Source organism: Sebastes umbrosus, chromosome 3 (assembly GCF_015220745.1).
Source record: "Sebastes umbrosus isolate fSebUmb1 chromosome 3, fSebUmb1.pri, whole genome shotgun sequence".
Lineage (NCBI taxonomy): Eukaryota > Metazoa > Chordata > Actinopteri > Perciformes > Sebastidae > Sebastes > Sebastes umbrosus.
Genome location: NC_051271.1, coordinates 29066041 through 29087877, shown reverse-complemented (window position 1 = coordinate 29087877; position 21837 = coordinate 29066041). Strand labels below are relative to the sequence as shown.

Genomic DNA, 21837 nt, shown 5'->3' with positions numbered 1-21837 from the left:
CATTGAATACGGTCTAATATTGTAATTCCCTCTACACCTGCCTCAGTTAATCTGCTTTAAATCGCCTACAGGTGGTTCAAAATGCAGCGGCCAGGTTATTAACCAGAACTAGCCGCTGGTCTCACATCACCCTGTTCTGGCATCCCTCCATTGGCTCCCTGTAAAATTCAGAATCAACTTTAAAATCTTGCTAATTACATACAAGGCACTGCATGACCAGTTACATTGCTGATCTCCTTGTTCCATATTCGACCTGTTGAACACTTTTATACCCTAATCTCTGACTTTCTATCCATCTCCCGCTGAAACTGCAAAACAAAAGGTGATTGGTCCTTTTCTGTTTTAGCCCCAACTTTCTGGAATCACCTCTAATCTATTAGAGCTGCTGAATCTCTGGACTGTTTTAAGCAGCTTCTACAGGGTCTATAGGCAAGCCTTTCTATAGGCCTCATCCACATGTGTGTTTGTCTGTTTATTTGATCTGATTCCCATTGTTTCTGTGTGTCATATTGTAATGTTTCCTTGTTTTTTTTCATTGTTTGATGTTTATTTGTGTGTGAAGCACTTTGTAACGGTGTGTTTTAAAAGGTACTATATAAATAATGCTTTACTTACTTACTTACTAATAAGATTCAAGATTCAAGATGTTTATTGTCACGCCGGTTATACAGGTACAAAAGTGTGAAATACTTTTTGCTGGGAAGCTCCATTAAAATAATAAGTTATATTACATTTACATTACAATTATATAAAAAAAAAAAAACCTTGGGTGGATAAAAAAGTTAAAAGGTCATGAGGAAACAACAGGATATGTGTTCCCATATAAACTCTCTTCATGGGGTAACCCAGGAAGACAACAAGGCCATGCGCACTAGAGACGCACCGATCACTGATTGGTCCATCTCTTCCCAGCTGGCTCTTGACTGTCCAATCACGGCTCAGTCCGCAAAAACCAGTGGCGATCCACGCAACTGAACGCCCATCACGTTGCGCACATGGATCAGGTCGAGGTGACCACGCCACCACACCCAGCACGGCAGACCCGAGGCAGACTGCCTGTGCTTGGAGGAACAGCTTGGGCTTGTGTAACAGCTGTATGAGCCAGTGACACCGACGGTAGCTCCAGCACCGAGCCTTGTTGAGATGTCCAGGACGCAGAGGAGGCGGCGCACTCAGCGGCCTCTCAGCAGCGCGACGGGGGCTGAGGAATAGTTGAGCTATTCGGACTCAGTTTGCCAACAACAGTGGGGTTTTTTTGCCCCTAGCTGTAGCTACTTCTTGGAGGAATGAGAGGCGTGTGTTCGGCTCTTAACATGGGATTGTTTTTGCACGCTGTCGCCTCTGTCAGCCCCACGGAGTCCGCAGCAGACCGGGTGAGTAAGGCTGGTCCAGTCAATAACAAGACTCTCCTCTCACAGTAGCTGTTAGCTGGCTAGTTAGCCGGCTAACTCAGCAAACTGTCACACTAGACGTGTATTAGCGCATTAAACAACAAGCCCAGTCGTTATTACAGCATAGTATGTGAGTTGTCATTAGGTGTTGGCTTACTTTAAAGTGTAACTGTGCTGTCAGCTCGCTGGCTGAGCTGGGTTTCTAGCATCGGCAGCTAACGGAGCTAGCATAGCTGAAGTGAAGGGCCTCGCTCTCTGTTGTTTATGGTTGAAGGGTTTGACATTTCAGCCAGAAGTGAAGTTGCATAAACAATAAAAAGCAGTTCTTCAGGTATGAATGCAGCCACACCAGGTAAAAAGATAACAAACAAGCACTTGTTGAGACATTTAGTTTTGTATTAATCTTTGCCAGCAAAACTAGTAAAAATAGTTCTGTTAGTTAACTTCTGTGTCAAGATGTTAGATGTTATTGTCAGTGTGTTGACAATAACATTATTATAATCTCCTCCTACCAGGTCATCAGGTCATCCATAGAAATTAATAAGGATAATAATTACTTACTATGTGTTGATGTGTCTTGTTATCAGAATCAAGTTTATTTATAATAATATATACATACAAGGAATTTGATTTTTATGCAGCTCTCTCAATGTACTTACACAGAATAGAAATAACAGAATAAAGAATACAATAATAAAAACATAATAAAAAAATTAAAAAAGAGGTAAAAAGATAAAAACAAGAACTTGTCGAGACATTAGTTTTGTATTAATCTTTGCCAGCAAAACTAGTAAAAATAGTTCTGTTAGTTAACTTCTGTGTCAAGATGTTAGATGTTATTGTCAGTGTGTTGACAATAACATTGTTATAATCTCCTCCTACTAGTTGATCCAGTCATCCATAGAAATTAATAAGGATAATAATTACTTACTATGTGTTGATGTGTCTTGTTATCAGAATCAAGTTTATTTATAATAATATATACATACAAGGAATTTGATTTTTATGCAGCTCTCTCAATGTACTTACACAGAATAGAAATAACAGAATAAAGAATACAATAATAAAAACATAATAAAAAAATTAAAAAAAGAGGTAAAAAGATAAAAACAAGCACTTGTCGAGACATTAGTTTTGTATTAATCTTTGCCAGCAAAACTAGTAAAAATAGTTCTGTTAGTTAACTTCTGTGTCAAGATGTTAGATGTTATTGTCAGTGTGTTGACAATAACATTATTATAATCTCCTCCTACCAGTTCATCAGGTCATCAGGTCATGTGGGAGTTTTATCCTTTATAGAAATGATAAGGATAATAATTACTTACTATGTGTTGATGTGTCTTTTTATCAGAATCAGGTTATATTTTATTTTACATTTTAGCCAGAAGTGAAGTTGCATAAACAATAAAAGCAGTTCTTCAGGTACGAATGCAGCCATACAGGTAAAAAGATTACAAACTTGTTGAGACATTAGTTTTTGTATTAAATCTTTGCCAGATAAACTAGTAAAAATAGTGCTGTTAGTTAACTTCTGTGTCAAGATGTTAGATATTTATTGTCAGTGTGTTGACAATAATATTGTTATAATCTCCTCCTACCAGTTGATCCAGTCATCCATAGAAATTAATAAGGATAATAATTACTTACTATGTGTTGATGTGTCTTGTTATCAGAATCAGGTTATATTTTATTTTTTATTTATTATAGGCACACCAGGTAAAAAGATAACAAACTTGTTGAGACATTTAGTTTTGTATTAATCTTTGCCAGCAAAACTAGTAAAAGTAGTTCTGTTAGTTAACTTCTGTGTCAAGATGTTAGATGTTATTGTCAGTGTGTTGACTATGTGTTGATGTGTCTTGTTATCAGAATCAAGTTTATTTATAATAATATATACATACAAGGAATTCGATTTTTATGCAGCTCTCTCAATGTACTTACACAGAATAGAAATAACAGAATAAAGAATACAATAATAAAAACATAATAAAAAAAATTAAAAAAGAGGTAAAAAGATAACAAACAAGCACTTGTCGAGACATTAGTTTTGTATTAATCTTTGCCAGCAAAAATAGTAAAAGTAGTGCTGTTAGTTAACTTCTGTGTCAAGATGTTAAGATGTTATTGTCAGTGTGTTGACAATAACATTGTTATTATAATCTCCTCCTACCAGTTGATCCAGTCATCAGGTCACCTGGGAGTTTTATCCTTTATAGAAATGAATGCGTTTTAAGGATTATAAGTCAAGTTAAGTAAAGTCAAATTTATTTCTATAGCACATTTAAAACAACATGAGCTGACCGAAGTGCTTTACAGACATAGGCAGAATCAAAACAGGTCAACAGAGCACACAACAAAATCACACACATGCACAGACAGAGACCAAGATAAAATCCATGAGTAAAAGACTGTTATAATGAACATTATAAAAGGCCAATTAGTAATCACAATTCAAGCACATTCAAAAGCCAAAGAAAAAGAGGTGGGTCTTGAGCTGTGCTTTGAAAGACTCTGTAGAGGTAATAATTACTTACTATGTGTTGATGTGTCTTGTTATCAGAATCAGGTTTATTTCGCCAGGTATATATACATACAAGGAGTTCGATTTTTATGCAGCTCTCTCAATGTACTTCCACAGCATAGAAATAACAGAATAAAGAATACAATAATAAAAGCATAATAAAAATAAAATGTCTATATGCAAGTCAAGTGTTCGGGAGTTGTAAACTATATAAATACTAGATGGATATACATGGACTTGATGATTATGTACAGCATGTACATGTGGAGATGTCTATATACTGTATGTACACTGAGTAGGATTTATATTTACAGTGACAGCTATGTACATGTGATATGTACATAAAGTGACAGACGATATGTACATATTACAGAAGAATGTGTATTAAAGACTGTGAATTATAACCTAATGATGTGCAATAAAGACTGTAAATTATAATGTAAAAATGTGCATTAAAGACTGTAAGAAGTATAGTCTATAAGAGCAGCAGTGGCTGTTTGTTGTTGCATTAAGTGTTTATGTATAGTAGTGCTGAAATTGAAGAACAATCTCAAGGCTTTCTCCTTTCATCTTTACAAGTCACACTGATGTAAGGTGTTACATGTGACAGTAATAGCATTTATGATGATTTGTAGGGGATCAGAGTACAATTTTTAGTTCTTAATTGATTGTAAGGCAGTTTCTACATAACAGCCACAAGTTACTGTTCAATTCAGTTTGAACTAATTCACATTGTAACATTGTAGGAGGTAGAAATTTAGAAGTGAGCTTTAAAGCAGCAGTAGGCAGATTGGAGCAAATATGATTTAAAAAAAAAGTTATTTTTATTAAATGGTCACTATATCCTGACAGTAGTGCATGAGACAGGTAATCTGAAATAAATCATGTGCCTCTGTGTCCTCCGATGTCCTCTGTCCTCCGGTGTCCTCTGTCCTCCGGTGCTCCTAACGGCATCTGAAACATTTCACAAACCGGAGGAAAACAACCAATCAGAGCCAAGCTGGAGCCTGCCGTCTCTGAGCAGCTGTCAATCACTTGGGAACTCGCCATGTCTAGATCAGTTGAGGAAATACCAAGCACCGCCCACCAGCCGGAGTAAACTTTCTCATTTTACAACTAAACAGTACACTACAAGATGTTTCTGAAAACATTTGAGGAGAGAAATAGGCATTACAGTAACAGAATATTCATTTATATTTGATGAGCGCTGCCTAGTTTGCTCGGAGTTTGTGAGTGATTGACAGCTGCCTCTGTTGAATGAACAGCCAATAGGAACGCTCTCTCTCTCTGAAATGACCTGTGATTGGCCAAAGTCTCCCGTCACGGGCTAGATTTTCTAAAGCCTGAAAACAGAGCCATGAGGAGGTGCAGAAGTCTAGTTTTCTCTCAGAACACTTGAATTACAATATGCTGAAAGGTTATTATGGAATTTCTGCCCAATGATGCCAAAAATATTCTTCCTACTGCAGATAATAATAATTGTCCACTCTCAAAAATAATTTCACCTGCCAAGAGGGATATTTTTTTTATTTTTCAGTCTTGGCAGTCTTACCCATCTCATTCTACATGTATTGGAGACTTGCTGTTGTTGCAATATTACATATTCTTGTGTTTATTATGACTACACTTACGCATGTGTAATTTGAGTGGGTGGATTGTTGTAATTAGTCAGCATCCAGTACTGTTGTTTATCAGCAATTGACATAAGTATATTTAGTCAGCAATTATTCTTGGTCATGTGACTGTTCCGTGTGCACAGTGCATTGAGGAGCACTATATATCATGATGAGCAGGAAACCACAAACTTGCAAACTTCTAAGTAAGACTAATTTATAACTGCATGTGGAAACACAGCAGCATAATGTTGTATATCAAGCATGTTTGACTTACAGTAGCGTGAGCAAAGAGCTGCACTAACAACATTCTGCATACTTGCATCTGCAGTTTTGCTGATTACAGACTCAAGGATGCGTCAGAACTAAATAGATTTTCATGATAATCTAGGTTTAGGCCATCATTGGCATCCCCATCACTGCTGTTTTCCCCCGATCGGAAGAAAGTAAGCATGCAAAGCAAAGATTGATATGCTGCGGGCCTAAGGATTTACAGGTTTGCCATCACTTTAGACGTGAGCTATTTGTCGTGAGAAAGTAGATAGAAAACCTATCAGTCATTACACATATCAGTCCTTTCATATACAAGATATCACTCTCTTTGTTTTATCAGCAGCTAACATGCTAACTTGCTATCTAACATGCTATCGTCACATAAGTGTTGAAGGTTTAAGTTCATCCACTCACTATTGTTATCACGTGCGGTATTACGTGCTGTGTCTGTATCTGTTTGTTATCAGTGCACACATGTGAGCATATACACCATAGAGTTATGAAACACATTTGTTATGAAACACATATTTGCAGGCAGTTATTTATCATTACTTAAGAGGTGGAGTTATGCCTGGGAACAGAAGTATGTCATTTGTAAGTGCATGTAAGGTTGATGGCCCTCGGCTACTGGGAGACAATAGTTAGATCACATGGCCCTGAGCCATATCTGCTATTTGCATCCAGCCCTCTAAGACTTCACGTAACACAGAGTCAGCTACATTTTATCTGTCACGGTATTATCGTAACCAGTGATCACTCTGTCAGACATTATGATTAACACTTCTCATTAGCTCTGTTCTCATCAGCAGTTCAAAGCATACACTCCATTATACAGTCTGCTATTTGAAAAAGGTCCTGTTCACTCTCCATAACTAAATAAATAACCTTTAGTGAGAGTGAAAGGTCTATGGCTCCATATCATATCATTTTCTTGTAGTTTTACCAGCCAGTATTTCCACAATACCTGTATTGTTTCAGTTTTTGATCTATCAAAAATGTGCACTTCCTGCTGCTGATGTGAGCTTTTTCACCGTGATGCATTCAGAGGCTGTTGTCCCAAAAAGTTCTTTACACAGCTGTTTATCGCACCTATAAGAAACGAACTGTCTGTTAATTGTCTTTTTACCTAAATGTTTTTAAAGCTGAGTTAACTACTGCAATCACATGACAACATGGGGCAAAGTAAAGCTAGCCTATAAGCCAGGGACCCATGTCACCCTCCAACACACATACACACCTTAAACATAAATTTAGTGTTTTCTTTTCCCTGCAGGAAAATAAAGAACATCATTTCTTGAGCCATTTTAAAATTTCATGTTTGTACATCTGTGCTTTCATACAATGCTCCTGAGTGTGAAATCACCCGTCTTGAAAAAAGTTTTAATCATGAAAACCTTCTCAAAGGATCAGCATCAAAATTGTAAATGTTCATAATAGGGACAGAGCACATTAAAGGAGAATTACTATAATATTCCTATGGTTTAAGACAGTTAAAAAAATATTAGTAAACATGAACAACTCTCTCCCAAATCCCAAAAACTGCTAAAACTCAAATTTGTGATATCATAGGGTATAAAGTGTGGAGTTGCTCCATAGACAATTAAAGCAACAGAAGGCAAGATTGGAGCACATCTGACAGTAGTGCATGAGACGGGTAATCTGAAAAAACTCATGTGCCTCTGTGTCCTCCGGTGCTCCTAGTGGCATCTGCAAGATTTCACAGACCGGAGGAAAACAACCAATCAGAGCCGAACTGGAGCATGTCGTTTCTGAGCAGCTGTCAATCACTCGCAAACTCCGATCAAACGGTCAAACTAGGCAGCGCTGATCAAATATGAACCAATATTCTGTTACTGTAATGACTATTTCTCGCACAAATTTTTTTTCAGAAACATCTTGTAGTGTACTGTTTAGCTGTAAAATGAGAAAGTTTGTGACCCGGCAGCCATGTTGATATCAGCGCTGCCTAGTTTGACCGTTTGATCGGAGTTCGCAAGTGATTGACAGCTGGCTCTGTTGAATGAACAGCCAATAGGAACGCTCTCTCTCTGAAATGACCTGTGATTGGCCTAAGTCTCCCGTCACGGGCTACAATTTTTAAAGCCCGAAAACAGAGCCTTGAAAGGTTGCTAAGGAATTTTTGCCCAATGATGCCAACCATACTCTGCCTACTGCCGCTTTAAATGAGGCAACTTGTTTTAGTTGAACTGACCGACCTCAGCTGTTGAAATTTGAAAGACGTTCTTTGGGGAAATGTACGGCATTAACGGTTGCTAGAAACACACCCGCGGTGTCTTGTTCTGCATAACCTTGATGACCATGAAAGAGCACCCTTCTTTATTGAAGGACAGGATAATAAATAAGGGGTCAGTGCGGTCTTTATGTGCCAAGTCCTACAGGCCCGTGCTAAGTGGATCAACTCTGACTGTGCAGTCAGAATTAACTGAGAACGGCGGCCTCTATCTCCAGGAACAGTATTGGATAGCCACCAGGGGATTTTTTTGAACTGTTCTCATTGTCGGCTCATTTCAACGGCTTCTCATTATAAAGGTTGATTATTTTTTAACGCAGCAATCATTTCTGGGACGGTAACCAAATCTGCCTTTAATCTGGTAGTATGAGAGAGGTGGATTGTTTTCGTTGTTGCCTGTTTGGATGGGAGACGGAGGAATCTAGTCTGTCTAGATTCTTTACCCGGTCTACTGTCTGTCTTATAGGATAACAGTTGGCCTCATACGACTTTTGTTCAGGATTAGCTGTTTGATTGACATCCTATCACCTAATTTTCCCGGCCACACAGGTTATTTTGTGTTGTGACATGTGTGTTAAAGATTAGATGGAGCACTTTTTCCATTGCGAAGGCCTATTTACGAAACCCCGACCCCCTTCAGTATTCGGCTATCTTTACGCAGCGCAGGCTGAAGACCCAAACAAACTAGATGGTTATCTGTATCCAATTGCAAAAAAAAGGGCACTTCCTGCCAAGTGGCGAGCATATGGTGGAGAGTAGTTAGTGACTCAGTGAAAACAGCTGAAGTTATCAGAGACAACGTGGAGGAACAGAACATCATGTGTTTATTACACAGACAATTAAATCCCTCCATGTCGGGGCTGTTTTTTTAAATGCCATGTTGATACGGTTGAAACAGCTGTTGAGAAATGACTAATCTATGAGGGTTTGAGGTTGTGGCCACTTTTAATGTCAGCAGTTTGGTTTGTGCTGATCTGGTGTGTGACGAATCATTCCTGTGTTACTGCTTTCTCCGTGCTTTTCTTGCCGTTCTCTCACACTTTACACACACACACACACCTCACCGCCCTGTACGCCTTATTATCATGCAGCGGCCCAGCTAGGAGCTCGCCCTCCGCTGCTGCTTGGAAATTTCCGTAGAGCAATCCTTGTCCTCTGTTTGGGCCTGGATTGGAGTGGGGTGAGGGAGTGTGTGTGTGTGTGTGTGTGTAGGGTGGACAGAGACTGAGAGAGAGAGAGAGGGAGGCAGTGAGAGTATGTTTGAGAGCGGTTTGACTTCTTTTGTGGGATAATGACCTATGAGGTCGGAGGGACTCGTCTGGGATTTTTGGACCCTGGATCATCATGACTCGCAATCTGGGACCTGCACTGGTAATCTATAGCAGCTCTCCTACTGCAGAACTTTGGCTAGCTAATCATTAAGCTAATCTAGAAGAAAACATCTGAGGGATCTTGCTGGAAAAAGCCACAGAGCGTTCTCATGAGAGGATTGTGATTACAGTGCTCCCTTGTCTTTTCGCACTGTGCGGATCTATCTGATCTGATTATCGTCTCGCCCTTTCACAACTTAACTTTACACTGGATACGCTTAGTCGGGTTAACTTTTGATCAGGCTAGTTTGCTATACTGACAGTTAAAACATGTATCAGATTGTTGGAGTGGAGACAAATGATGACCTGGTTGATTTTGGATGAAAGCGGACTGTTTCAGTCAAACGCATTCTGATATTTCATAGCTCTGATTAGGCTTCAGCTAAACTTTTAAATTGAAATCATGTATTGGACCTGCGGCAACATATTGAGTGGTTTTGTGCTGGTTGGCTGCAATTCAGAAATTTTCACCTGATATGGGCCTTAAACATTGATGAAATTCAAGCAGCTCACCAGCACAAGTGGTTAGGACTTGTTTACTCCAGAGCTAAGTATAAATGTTGGCTACAAGATGTCTGCAGTGTTATCATTATTCTAAATCAAAGATCAGGGCTAGGCATGTGAAAAATGCTCTGTTCCAATCATATGTACTAATTAGGGCTGTCAATCGATTAAAAAATGTAATCACAATTAATCGCATGATTGTCCATGATTAATTGTGATTAATCACACATTTTTTATCTGTTCAAAACGTACCATAAAGGGAGATTTGTCAAGTATTTAATACTCTTATCAACATGGGAGTGGGCAAATATGCTGCTTTATGTAAATGTATGTATTTATTTATTATTGGAAATTAATTAACAACACAAAACAATGACAGATATTGTCCAGAAACCCTCACAGGTACTGCATTTAGCATAAAAATATGCTCAAATCATAATATGGCAAACTGCAGCCCAACAGGCAACAACAGCTGTCAGTGTGTCAGTGTGCTGACTTGACTATGACTTGCCCCAAACTGCATGTGATTATCATAAAGTGGGCATGTCTGTAAAGGGGAGACTCGTGGGTATCCATAGAACCCATTTACATTCACATATCTTGACGTCAGAGGTCAAGGGACCCCTTTGAAAATGGCCATGCCAGTTTTTCCTCGCCAAAATGTACCGCAAGTTTGGTTATTTAACCTCCTTACTGACAAGCTAGTATGACATGGTTGGTATCAATGGATTTATCAATGTTTTTTTTGTTTCATATGATGCCAGTATCTTCATTGTAGCTTTAAAACTGAGCCTGCTACAACCTCCAAAACATTGGTGGCGTTAATGCGTTAAAGAAAATAGTGGCATTAAAACGAATTTGCGCTAATGTGTTATCACTTTAACTTTGACAGCCCTAATACTAATCTTTTTCTTCTAGTAAGTATATAAGAAATCAACATACTTTTATACTCTGATACTAACAGGAAATGATGTAGTATGTGTGTTATCAGACATCAAATACGACTTTCTGGTGATCTTCTAGAGTGACATCTAATACAAGACAGGTGCGCTGCCTCAGAGTGATTCGGATGCTCTCTTAAAGCGGACCTATTATGCTTTTTCCCTTTCCTTTAGTGTGTTATATAGTTTTTTTGTGCATGTAAAAGGTCTGCAAAGTTACAAAGCCCAAAGTCCACACCAAAGGGAGTTACTCTCCCCCACAGAAACACTGCTCCTGAACTGCCTGAAACACCTTTTCTTCTGTAACATGGTGATGTCACCAAGTAACACATTTGCATAATACCTGCCTAGCGGCTAATTTGGCATGCCCTCAAACAAAACTAGTTAGAGCGGAGCTGGAGATGAGTCCGAAGAGTTTGGTTCGGCTGACCAATCACAACAGAGGGCTGGTATGAGGAAAAATAAAGCGTTTTTTGAACATTAAAGCATGTAAACATGTTCAAGTAGAAACCCATAAATATTAGTGCGCCACTGATAGTAAGCATAACGGGTCCTCTATAAGTGACAGTAGCTCATGAACAGGATTTACAGCAGTCCAAAAAAACAGTTACCCATTTTATTTTTCAGCCCTTGACTTGACTGTGTAGTTACAGGCTGAAATTACTCAATGTCCTGTTATATAATGTGCTGTATTTAACCTAAAACTCACTTGTCACTCCTTTATTACACATTGGGGATCTCAATTGAAACTTGTTTTGTAGCTTCTAAAAGCAGCTGACATTTCCCAAACCACTATTTTTTTTACATTTTAGTTGGACTTAATGTAGATCTATTTACAGATTTCTTTTTACTTTGGCAATAAACAGCGTTGCTGTTGATCAGTGCAAACCACAGAACAAACGTAACTTCACCCTGTGCGAGTCAAAAAATAAAACATGAAACATGGTGGGGGGCTCTGTTATGTATTTTATTGGCACCGGACACCGTAACCGGATGCCATAAGATGGTGTTTTTTTTTTTAAAGGTTGAGATGTTGATAACACTTTCCTTTTAAAGTGACACTGCTTCTCTCTTGCAGAGCCTACTGCACTGTGAAGGCATTAACAACCAGAGCTACATCTGTGAGTCCGGACACTGCTGCGGGGAGTCTCAGTGTTGCAGCTACTACTATGAGCTCTGGTGTAAGTATCCTGCTTTTCCTTCACTTTACCCCTTTTCACCTTCCCTCTCTGTGTCCACAATTTTCCTAATCCCCATAATTCCTAGTGGGGATCCCTAGTGGGGCAACTTTCTGTCATTTAACTTGTCACACCTTAAATGGGATAATGTCATCATACCTCTACTATCGAGGGATGTGATGACGACCTGAACAAGTGGCCTCGGATAACGTACTGTAGCATATTTAGCTACTTCATTCTGTTGCTACCGATGGCGAAGCGATGCTTCAATCTACATTAGCCCTGAGGCTTATCAGTACTGACATATTAATAAAGTACGGGCTTGTTTTATTGAAGGAGGTGGGACACAACCATGTCTATCTAAAAGCAAACATGAAGCCCTCATCTCCTGGCTTGCATTTTAGTTTCAACTAGGGCTGTAAGTCGATTAAAATATTTTATCCCGATTAATCACATGATTGTCCATAGTTAATTGCGATTAATCGTAAATTAATCGCACATTTTTTTAACTGTTCAAACTGTACCTCAAAGGGAGATTTGTCAAATATTAAATACTCTTGTCAACATGGGAGTGGGCAAATATGCTTGCTTTATGCAAATGTATATATTTATTACTGGAAATCAATAAATAACAAAAAACAACGACAAATATTGTCCAGAAACCCTCACAGGTACTGCATTTATCATGGAAAAATATGCTCAAATCATAACATGGCAAACACAAACCCTCCTTTGTGACAAGCTATAGTGTGACATGGTTGGTACGAATGGATTCCTTGTGATATCTAGTTTCATATCTTCTCTCTAGCTTTAAAACTGAGCCCACTACAATGTAAAAATCGCAAGTTTCGTTAATGCGTTGAAGAAATTAGTGGCGTGAAAACTTCTAGTTTCATATGATGCCAGTAACTTCACTCGAGCTAAAACTGAGCCTGCTACAACCTCTGAAAGATTCAACAGCGGCCGGACCCGATGGCGGGCCTTCGGATTTTTAAGAGGTTAATTAAAAATCGATACGGTGTTTTGGAGAATCAATACAGTATTTCACAACATAATATCGTGATACACATGTGTATCAATATTTTCTTACACCCCTAATACGATATAGTCCAGGCTGTGACTGTCAGAACAGCCACATGGGAATTATAGCTAAACCGATAAATTGGCCATTATTAACTTTAGCTGAAAATCAAATCGGTATATATCGATGACAGCTCAGCAGAGATGCCAGTTGAGTGCCATATTGTAGAGTTTACCCTTTTTTTTTTTTTACAGAGAAGCAGGCTGCCTTTCCGTGTAGTCCTTGAAGTGAAGTTCCCACATTTTTTTTGTGTCGACGTCGTGGCATCCCACTTATTTCAAACACTCAGTAAACACCAACTGAAGACAGTTTTTGCTCCCTGCTGCTGTTTAGACTGGATTATAAATAATACAGTTCCAAAAATAATAGCTTTGTGGAAAATTAGGACTTCATGTCATAAGGAAAAAGCACAGAATGTTCTTAAACAATCACATTGTGCTGGCTGGGTTGTTTTTGTCACAGTGTTTATGCCAAAGAAGAACCGCATATACAAATGAGATTGTGTTTCATTACTATAGTCCTCCCTCAAGATTTCAACATTTTGGCATCCATTATTTGTTGCCATTTATTTTCCTGTTGGAAGGTTGGACCAGAATATGTCAGACAACATTTACAAATATGTACTCAGAGTTGAGCGTGTGAGACAGCTGTGATGTTATGCATGGGCTTGCTCCATAGAGAAATCTGTCTGTGTCTTGTTGTAGAGATAAGAACGGACTTGGACCGCTCAATGATGCCATACAATTCATTATGCAATAAATACAGTATACAAGCATGTGAATGTTTGACTATGTAAGAAGCAGATGTTGGCATAGTTTAACATTATGGATATGCACAACCATTCCTGTTTGAATCTATTCATCAATGTGCAAGTTTCTTTGAAAATATCAAGCCAACGATCACATTTACTTTTGATCTATCTTTGTTGGCGTTCCACTGTAAACATAACAGGATTGTGTTGATCTTTCTCTCCCCTCAGGGTTTTGGTTGGTATGGGCGATCATCTTCATTTTGAGCTGCTGCTGTGTGTGTCACCATCGCCGCACAAAACACCGGCTGCAGCAGCAGCAACGGCAGCACGAGATCAACCTCATCGCTTACCGCGAAGCACACAACTACCCCTCTGTGCCCTTCTACTTCAGTAAGAGCTACCACGCGCACCGACACGCACAACATGATGATAAAACCCCCCGTGCAACTTTTTTTTGGCTTGTGTGCATTTTCATACATCTATATGAATTCTATTGATGATTGACAATTACTTAGAACAGATCTGAGTACTGAGTACTTAGAGCTGCACTAATCAATATTGTCGTATTAACAGTGGACCCAATGACTATATATAGTGTGAAAGGGGATGCTTTTAATGACACACCCACAGAGAATTATCACCCGACTCTGCAGTTCTCCTCAGCTCTATGGAGATATTTAACGTCTTTCAACTCATTGTTTTGGTTTTATGGCCCGCAACTGTACTGTTTTGATCCAGCCTCACCGCCCTCATCTGCTTTGTTTCCTGCTGCAACAAGCAAAAAGTTCTGATAAACCTACTCTACGCTACAAAGCTAAAAGTAGAGTGAATATAGGACTACATTTTGCCAGTTCGACAGAAACATGACTCCAAATGAATGCTGATGTCGCTCCGTGTCTGCGAAATGAGAAGAGAGACAACTGTTTGCTAACAAGATTGCTACAACAACTTTATGCAACTATAAGGTGATAACTATGGAGGACGGAACCTACCAAAATCAAAAACAAATGAATAAATAAATTAATGAATCGGTAAGTAAATAAATATGCCATTAAATGCAGCAAAAATAATATAAAAAAATAAAATGTAGTCATTAATTAATTGATAAATGGTGACATAAATTGATATTTCTGTTTCAATTTGCTTCTTTATTTATTTATTTATTTATTAATTGTGCAGAAATACATAAATAAATACATAAATTTAAAAATAAATATAAAATAAATAATAGATGCAAGAATAAATAAATCAATTGAAAAATTAATAAAAGTAAGTACATGAATAAAGAAAAGGGCAAATTAAACATATTAGTAAATAAATAAGATAATTAATACAAAGATAAATAAAAGAAGCAAATTAAAACCAAAATATCAATTTATGTCCCATTTTATCAATTAATTAATGGCTACATTTATTTTTAATATTATTTTTGCTTTATTGAGTCATTTATTTTTGATTTTGGCAGTCCATAGATTATATCAATGGTGTGTTTAAAGCTTGGCAGCGCTGCCCCCAATAAGTGGCAAAAAACAAACAACTTATTAGTATCAGTCAAACAAAACAATTTTTATATTTTTGATTTTAATAAACTTGAAACTGAGCAGAGTGTAATTTTTCTCAAAAGTTGACATATTTTTATTATTACCAGGTTTAAATCCAAAATTGATGAAAACTATGGTTGTTTTTCTGGTTTGTTGGCTGGATGTCCTACATCTCTGCCTCAAACATCTAAGTGTGGAAGAGCTGTCAGTTTTATTCACTGAGACAAAGACTCGCCAAACTGCACGCATTAATCTTCCCCTTTGTTAAAAAAAAACAACAAAAAAAAAGTTTTTGTTGTGCAGAAGCACTTTTTGGTAACTTATTTAAATACCGGCGCACACAGTATATAAATTGTTTGGTCGTTCAAATTTGTATTACTAGACCCCATTACTAGGCCTACCAGCTGCAGCGTATGACTCACTGCACGCCTGTTTCATGTTGGTTGAGGTGACGATGTCATGTAGTCCAGTAGCTCGGGGGGGCTGAGCTCTAGAATAACCTTTTTCAAGAATTTCTTATCAGTAGTTTTCTAGTTACATCAAACTGAGGAATTTAAAACTAGTGACAAACAACGCAGTGGTCCCTGGCTCAAATGTAATGTTTACATTGACATGTATCCCTGGTTTCACACAGCGTCAGAACCTTCCCTGTTTGCATGCCCCAGTTTTCAGGAAACGGCCGGCATTGCTCTCTTGGTACCTCGCCAGTGTTGCAACACCATCTTGCACAGTGCTGCAACGGCCTTCGGCACAGAATTGACCCAGAAATTAGCTTGTTTTGTCACATTTTTTCCCCCTATTGCTTTGGGAATGTTTGAATAGTGATCTGGGAAGTTCAGTGAGGTCATACTGAAATTTGTAGGGGGTCAGACAGTGGTGTTTATTTAAAGGGAACCCTTGTAAGTGTTGCTTGTAAAATGTATTTAGTTGTGTAGATGTTTTTCAATGCATTTGCAAATTTATGCTTTTTTCTCTCTTCAGGGTTTCTGCCAAACTACCTCCTGCCTGACTACGAAGAGGTGGTCAACCGGCCACCGACTCCTCCCCCTCCCTACAGTGCCTTACACACAGGCCCATCCTCAGTGGCTTCCAGTCCGCTGGCTCCTGAGCAGCAGGAGGGACACTGTCCGACCATCCAGCCCACTCCGGTGCCCCCGATCTCTGACAGTCTGTGCTGCAGACCCAGCATAGAGGAACCACAACCCCCCACCTTAGACTTTAGGCCAAAGCCTGACAACAAGCCCATGCAGACAGCGCAAGAGTCAGGCATGATACTGCTGTCAGATGGGCTCAACAGAGAGGGACTTACAAGCCAAGAGAAAAGAAGTGAAAGTGTGGACGACTCTTGCAAGGACCCCTTGCTGAAGGACCCGTCGGAGGGTTCTGCTGAGGACAAAGATCGACTCCCCAATGGAAGGAGGAGGCGATTCACGGGGGATTCTGGGATTGAGGTGTGTGTGTGCAGCGGCACACGTGGGAGCGGCGGCTTTAGCGGAGCTGGAGGGACAGGCCAGGAAGGCAAGGAGTTGAGGGAGTTGGAGAGTCTGCTGGGGCGCGAGGGAGACGACGGCGAGGAGGAGGAGGAGGCGGAGGCGGAGGCGGAGGAGGAGGCGGGCGACTTCTGCGACAGCTGCGGCCATCGAGCCTCCTTCGGTGCAGAGGAGGAGCAGGCACCGGGCGGCCCGGAAAGGCGGGTCGCACGTGGGCCGCCGGGACCTCCTCAGCCGGCTCACCAGATAGGCAGCGCCTCGCTCCACCCTCCCGTCTGCCTCCTCCTCCACACCATCAACGAGCAGGAGGGACCCCACCACAGCGCCAGCACTGAGCCGCAGGGCTGAAAACGCAGTCAGCAACACCTTCGTGTCATAGAGGGAAGGAGAGAGAGCACTTGAGACGGAGCATGGCGGCAAATGCTTTTGTATCTGAGCAAGTGTTTTATGTCTAAATACTTTGTGTGAGTATTTTTATGAATGTGTGCATCTTAGATAAAACAGGTGTGGGAGCAGGAAGTGGAATCTCAACTGAATATGACTGAGAAAGCCCGCTCCTCCCCACACTGGAACAGTGGCCTTAACCTGTGTATTTTGGGTTATGTTTGGGCAGTCCAAGCCCTATAACAGCCTGTGGCAATTGAGACTTCTCACACTGCACACATACACAAACGTAGTCCTTTAGTTGTCTTTCTCATGCAACGGAAGCTACTGACACAGTCAAAGACTTGATAGCTGAAGCCGTGACGTCAGGACAGGACGTTCACTGCCCTAGGATGAACGCAGCTCTCCTCACCGGCTGCTTGCAACAATTCTTCATAGCCGTTCTCTGCAGGCAGGAAACTACGTAGTAAAAAAAAAAACACACAGCAGGAACATTTTGGATGAGTGCAATGTGGATTTACCACAGTGTGTGCTTGTGCAAACTGATAAAGTAAAGGGACACTAGAACAAGACTGTGTCGTCCCGTCAGACTAAAGTGCTTTTTCAGCGATTTAAAAACCGCTCTGCCTTGCGTCTGTTTTTGTTGATCTTTATCTGCCCCGCTAGTGATAGAGAAGCATAAGTGCATTTACAAATCTTCATGTGAGCAGTTCCTATTTTGCACAGTCTATTTATCTTTATAAATGAAGCTTTTAGCTAAAGACAAAAAAAATCAAAACCGAAAATGCTTTCATTAATTCAGTCTTAAATTGCAGTACATGATTTGATGTTGTAGGGTTTTGTTGCAACATCTATAAGAAATGGACCTCTGTGGATTGTTAGTAGATTCACTTAATGAATGTTTGTAGTGCGTGCCTACCCCCCAAAACAATGCATAACTTTGATGAACAATGTTTCAGTGAAACTGAGGTACCAAAACCAAGAAAAGAATATAAAGCTTCTTAGAGATTACAACAGCGATGGGCAACGTCAGACCTCAAACTTTTATGTCAGTCACTTCAGTAGATCACGGTACCACCTTCACCAGCTATACAATATAAACACATTTACACTCTTTGTATTGGATTTTCTTAGTAGCAAAATGTTACCATGCTTTTGCTGTGGTATTACATTTACAGCATCTTACTAAAGGGTTCATTAATGCTGATTTCAGTCAACTGGACTAGTGTGATTTCCACCAAAATATGGCTTGTTAACTGTTTTTTTTATACACCAATGAGTGACCCTGCTAATCTAATGCATTTGTCCTGTAGGGGATGGGAATCATGGAGCATTCTGGGGCACGCCACCATTTTTGGAGGGTTGCGTACAGAGTTTCGATAGACTATCCTTATCTGTCACTGGTCTATTCATCTGTCATCAATCGTTCATCATCAGAAATGTATAAATTGCATGCAATGCCCATATAAAGAGAAGCTGACAGAGGCAAAGGGACCATATATTACGAAACTGAAGTTAGTTTATGATATTGATCCTTACAAATTAGGAGTACCTTGACAGTTTGCCTCCCATTATGGTGACTGATGTGTTTTGGCGTTAGTGAACACCTGTCAGCAGTTCAAAATATGTAAATCTTTGGAGGCTGATGTCCAATTTACAAACGGGTAGTTATATGAGATTACGATCTACAAGCCAAATGCCGACTACACAATCATCCGAACAAAGATAAGCTAGCTAATGTTATGCTAACGGAATACTAACAAAACGTCGGCTAATATTGCATATTAAATCTACCGGTATCTTGCAATGAAACCCATAACGTTAGCCTACCTTTGTGCCTGACTGTATACTATATATACTACATTTTGGCTTTTAAATTTTATTCACTTTGCAGTGTTTTGTGTTATCTTTTGACACTTGCAGTAAACAACCAGTGGATGGCACTTTTATCCTTTATACTCCAAAAATGGTGCCGTCGGTGCCGTCACATTCCCATTCCCTATTCAGCCTGACAGAGGAAATGCTCCTTATAGGGAGGGGGGGGGGGGAACGTAAAATATTTTGTAGTGTATGTGTATATTCATCCCTTACTGAAGTTTATATGTAGCCAACAAATGTCATTAAATGTTGTGGCCTATTGAGTAGAAAAAATACCTCTTTGGGGACTTTAGTTTAGTTTTAATTAATCTAGTTTAGATTTAAAAAAATAAACCAAAAAAAAGAGCAAAGAATCAGATAGGGTAATAAAATAATAGTTGTCCTTTTTAAAAAAAATAAAAATATCTGAATATCTATAATCAAGAGTTTGCACCACAGGATATTTTTTTTATGATGGACAAACAGTACAACTCGTTAACAAGCAATATTGATATGCCTATATAATACTGAAATGCCTTTAAGAGCTTGAATGTTTTAAATTGAACCTTTTAGTCCAAATCTTACAGGAGCTGTAATACAGTAGATGTTGATTTATGATGAATGTGCCATGGAAAATGCCACTGATTATATTATTATTGTGAGACTTTTACAAATGAAGTGATTTTTTTTGTTTGCCCACTCTCTGAAATTAACTGGAACTTGGTGATACAACATTTCATTGTGTCATGCAAATAATGTATTTTCTTTTCATATTTCCTCGGAGCACCCTGAAAAATGCACACATAGCAATGTCTGCAAAGCACAAATTGTTTCAGCCATTGGTCTCACAGATTTCTATATATATACCCTGAAACAATCTAACAGAAGATGTCTCTCAAAACTTCTAGCACAAGTGAAATTGTAACGTGAACTTTCTGTATGAACAGTAAGATGATTGAATCTTACCCATCAATGCCTGAACACTCTCTAAAGTGCTTTATAAGTTAATGCTTTTTGTGAGCTAGAAAGTGATATTGTGTGATTGTGGTACATGTAGTACCAAGACGAGCTATTTTTCATATCGGCTGAATCCTTTAAAAAAAAAATATATTGTAACTGTATAAAATTTCAGAACCACTTTATATTTGAAAATGTATATAATATTCTGTAACATGTTTGTGAACCAAATAGTTGCTTTCATAATTTTTATGAAATCATTAGCTTTATTGTTATGGACAGAATTTTGTCATTATGGGTATTATTGTTTCTGTTAAGACAGGATTTAACTTCTTTCGAAAGACTTAAAGGTCTTATTGATAACATTTTTATGTAGATAAATAATTAAAAAAAAAATAATACATCCCACTGAGCTTTTAGAAAGGTGCTGAATAAAAGTATGGCATTTCCTCAAAAAAATCGTATGATTGTGAATTAAGCATTTAAAAAAATTTGACGGGTCCAAAATTAATGTTTTGTTTATCTCTGTGGAAGATATCTGACGTTTGGTTCCCACTTCTAACAAGGCTCGTGAGACGATAGTAAAACAACGTTGGTATCATGTGTCTGAGTCTCACTCCACTCCACCATAAAATATGCAGGTTGTGCAACAAACTGGCAACCACTTGTTGTGAAGTGAATGCAATGGCACAGAGGGAGGGAGAGTGCGACATCTAGTGGCTGAATGTTATCAATGTTATCAATAGCACCTTTAAGTTGTGTGAAGGGTACAATTGACTAACAATACAGTAGATGACTTGTTAACAAGATCAGGGGCATCTTGCCAAAGACATGTTTTCTTTCTTCACCGGTGTGTGTAAGGTGGGTTTGCACATATTCTTTGAATGTTCTGATCATAAGCCATTTATTACATCAACAACAACCAAGATGGATGTATGTTCAATAAACATGCCCTTTTAAATTCAAGGTGATTTGTTTGTTGTGAGGACTGAGTGAAGTTTTTTTTTGTGTGGAAAGCTATACTTACACTTCTTGAGAAAAAATATAACATATATCATGTCTTTGGACTTAAAGCAGCAGTAGGCAAGATTGGAGCAAATATGATTTATAAAAGTTACTCACTATATGTCACTATATCCTGACAGTAGTGCATGAGAAAGGTAATTAGAATAGAATCATGTGCCTCTGTGTCCTCCGGTGCTCCTAATGGCATCTGCAAGATTTCACAGACCGGAGGAAAACAGCCAATCAGAGCCGAGCGGGAGCCTTGCCGTCTCTGAGCAGCTGTCAATCACTCGCGAACTCCGACCAAACGGTCAAACTAGGCAGCGTTGATCAAATATGAATCAATATTCTGTTACTGTAGTGCCTATTTCTCTCCTAAAATGTTTTCAGAAACATCTTGTAGTGTACTGTTTAGCTGTAAAATTAGAAAGTTTGTGACCCGGCAGCCATGTTGAGATCAGTTGAAGAAATATCAAGCACCGCCCACCAGCCGGAGCAAACTTTCTCATTTTACAGCTCAACAGTACACTACAAGATGTTTCTGAAAACATTTGGTAGAGAAATAGGCATTACAAGCAAGCAGATAGAGGAGCAGAGGAGCAGAGTACAGCAGACTCCGGCCCTGGAGATCAAAGCTACGGTATTACGCGAGCGCACATGGGACACCGACCCGGGTGATTGATACGTGTAAGAAGTTGAAATTGTCTCACAAACCGTCCCTTTAAAGTA

The 21837-nt window shown here is 39.1% G+C and overlaps 1 protein-coding gene across 2 annotated transcripts; it reads left to right on the top strand.

Annotated features, from left to right (window-relative positions):
- Nucleotides 1–959: 959 nt before the first annotated feature.
- On the top strand, nt 960–20241 carry wbp1lb (WW domain binding protein 1-like b). 2 transcript variants are annotated; one of them, XM_037762811.1, is made up of 4 exons: nt 960–1373; nt 11943–12045; nt 14103–14264; nt 16397–20241. In XM_037762811.1, the coding sequence occupies exons 1-4, from the start codon at nt 1287–1289 to the stop codon at nt 17251–17253; spliced, it is 1209 nt and encodes a 402-aa protein (XP_037618739.1). In that variant the 5' UTR covers nt 960–1286; the 3' UTR covers nt 17254–20241. The 2 variants fall into 2 exon arrangements, with proteins under 2 accessions (XP_037618739.1, XP_037618750.1); XM_037762822.1 differs by lacking the exon at nt 960–1373 and adding an exon at nt 9266–9420.
- The last annotated feature ends 1596 nt before the right edge of the window (nt 20242–21837 follow it).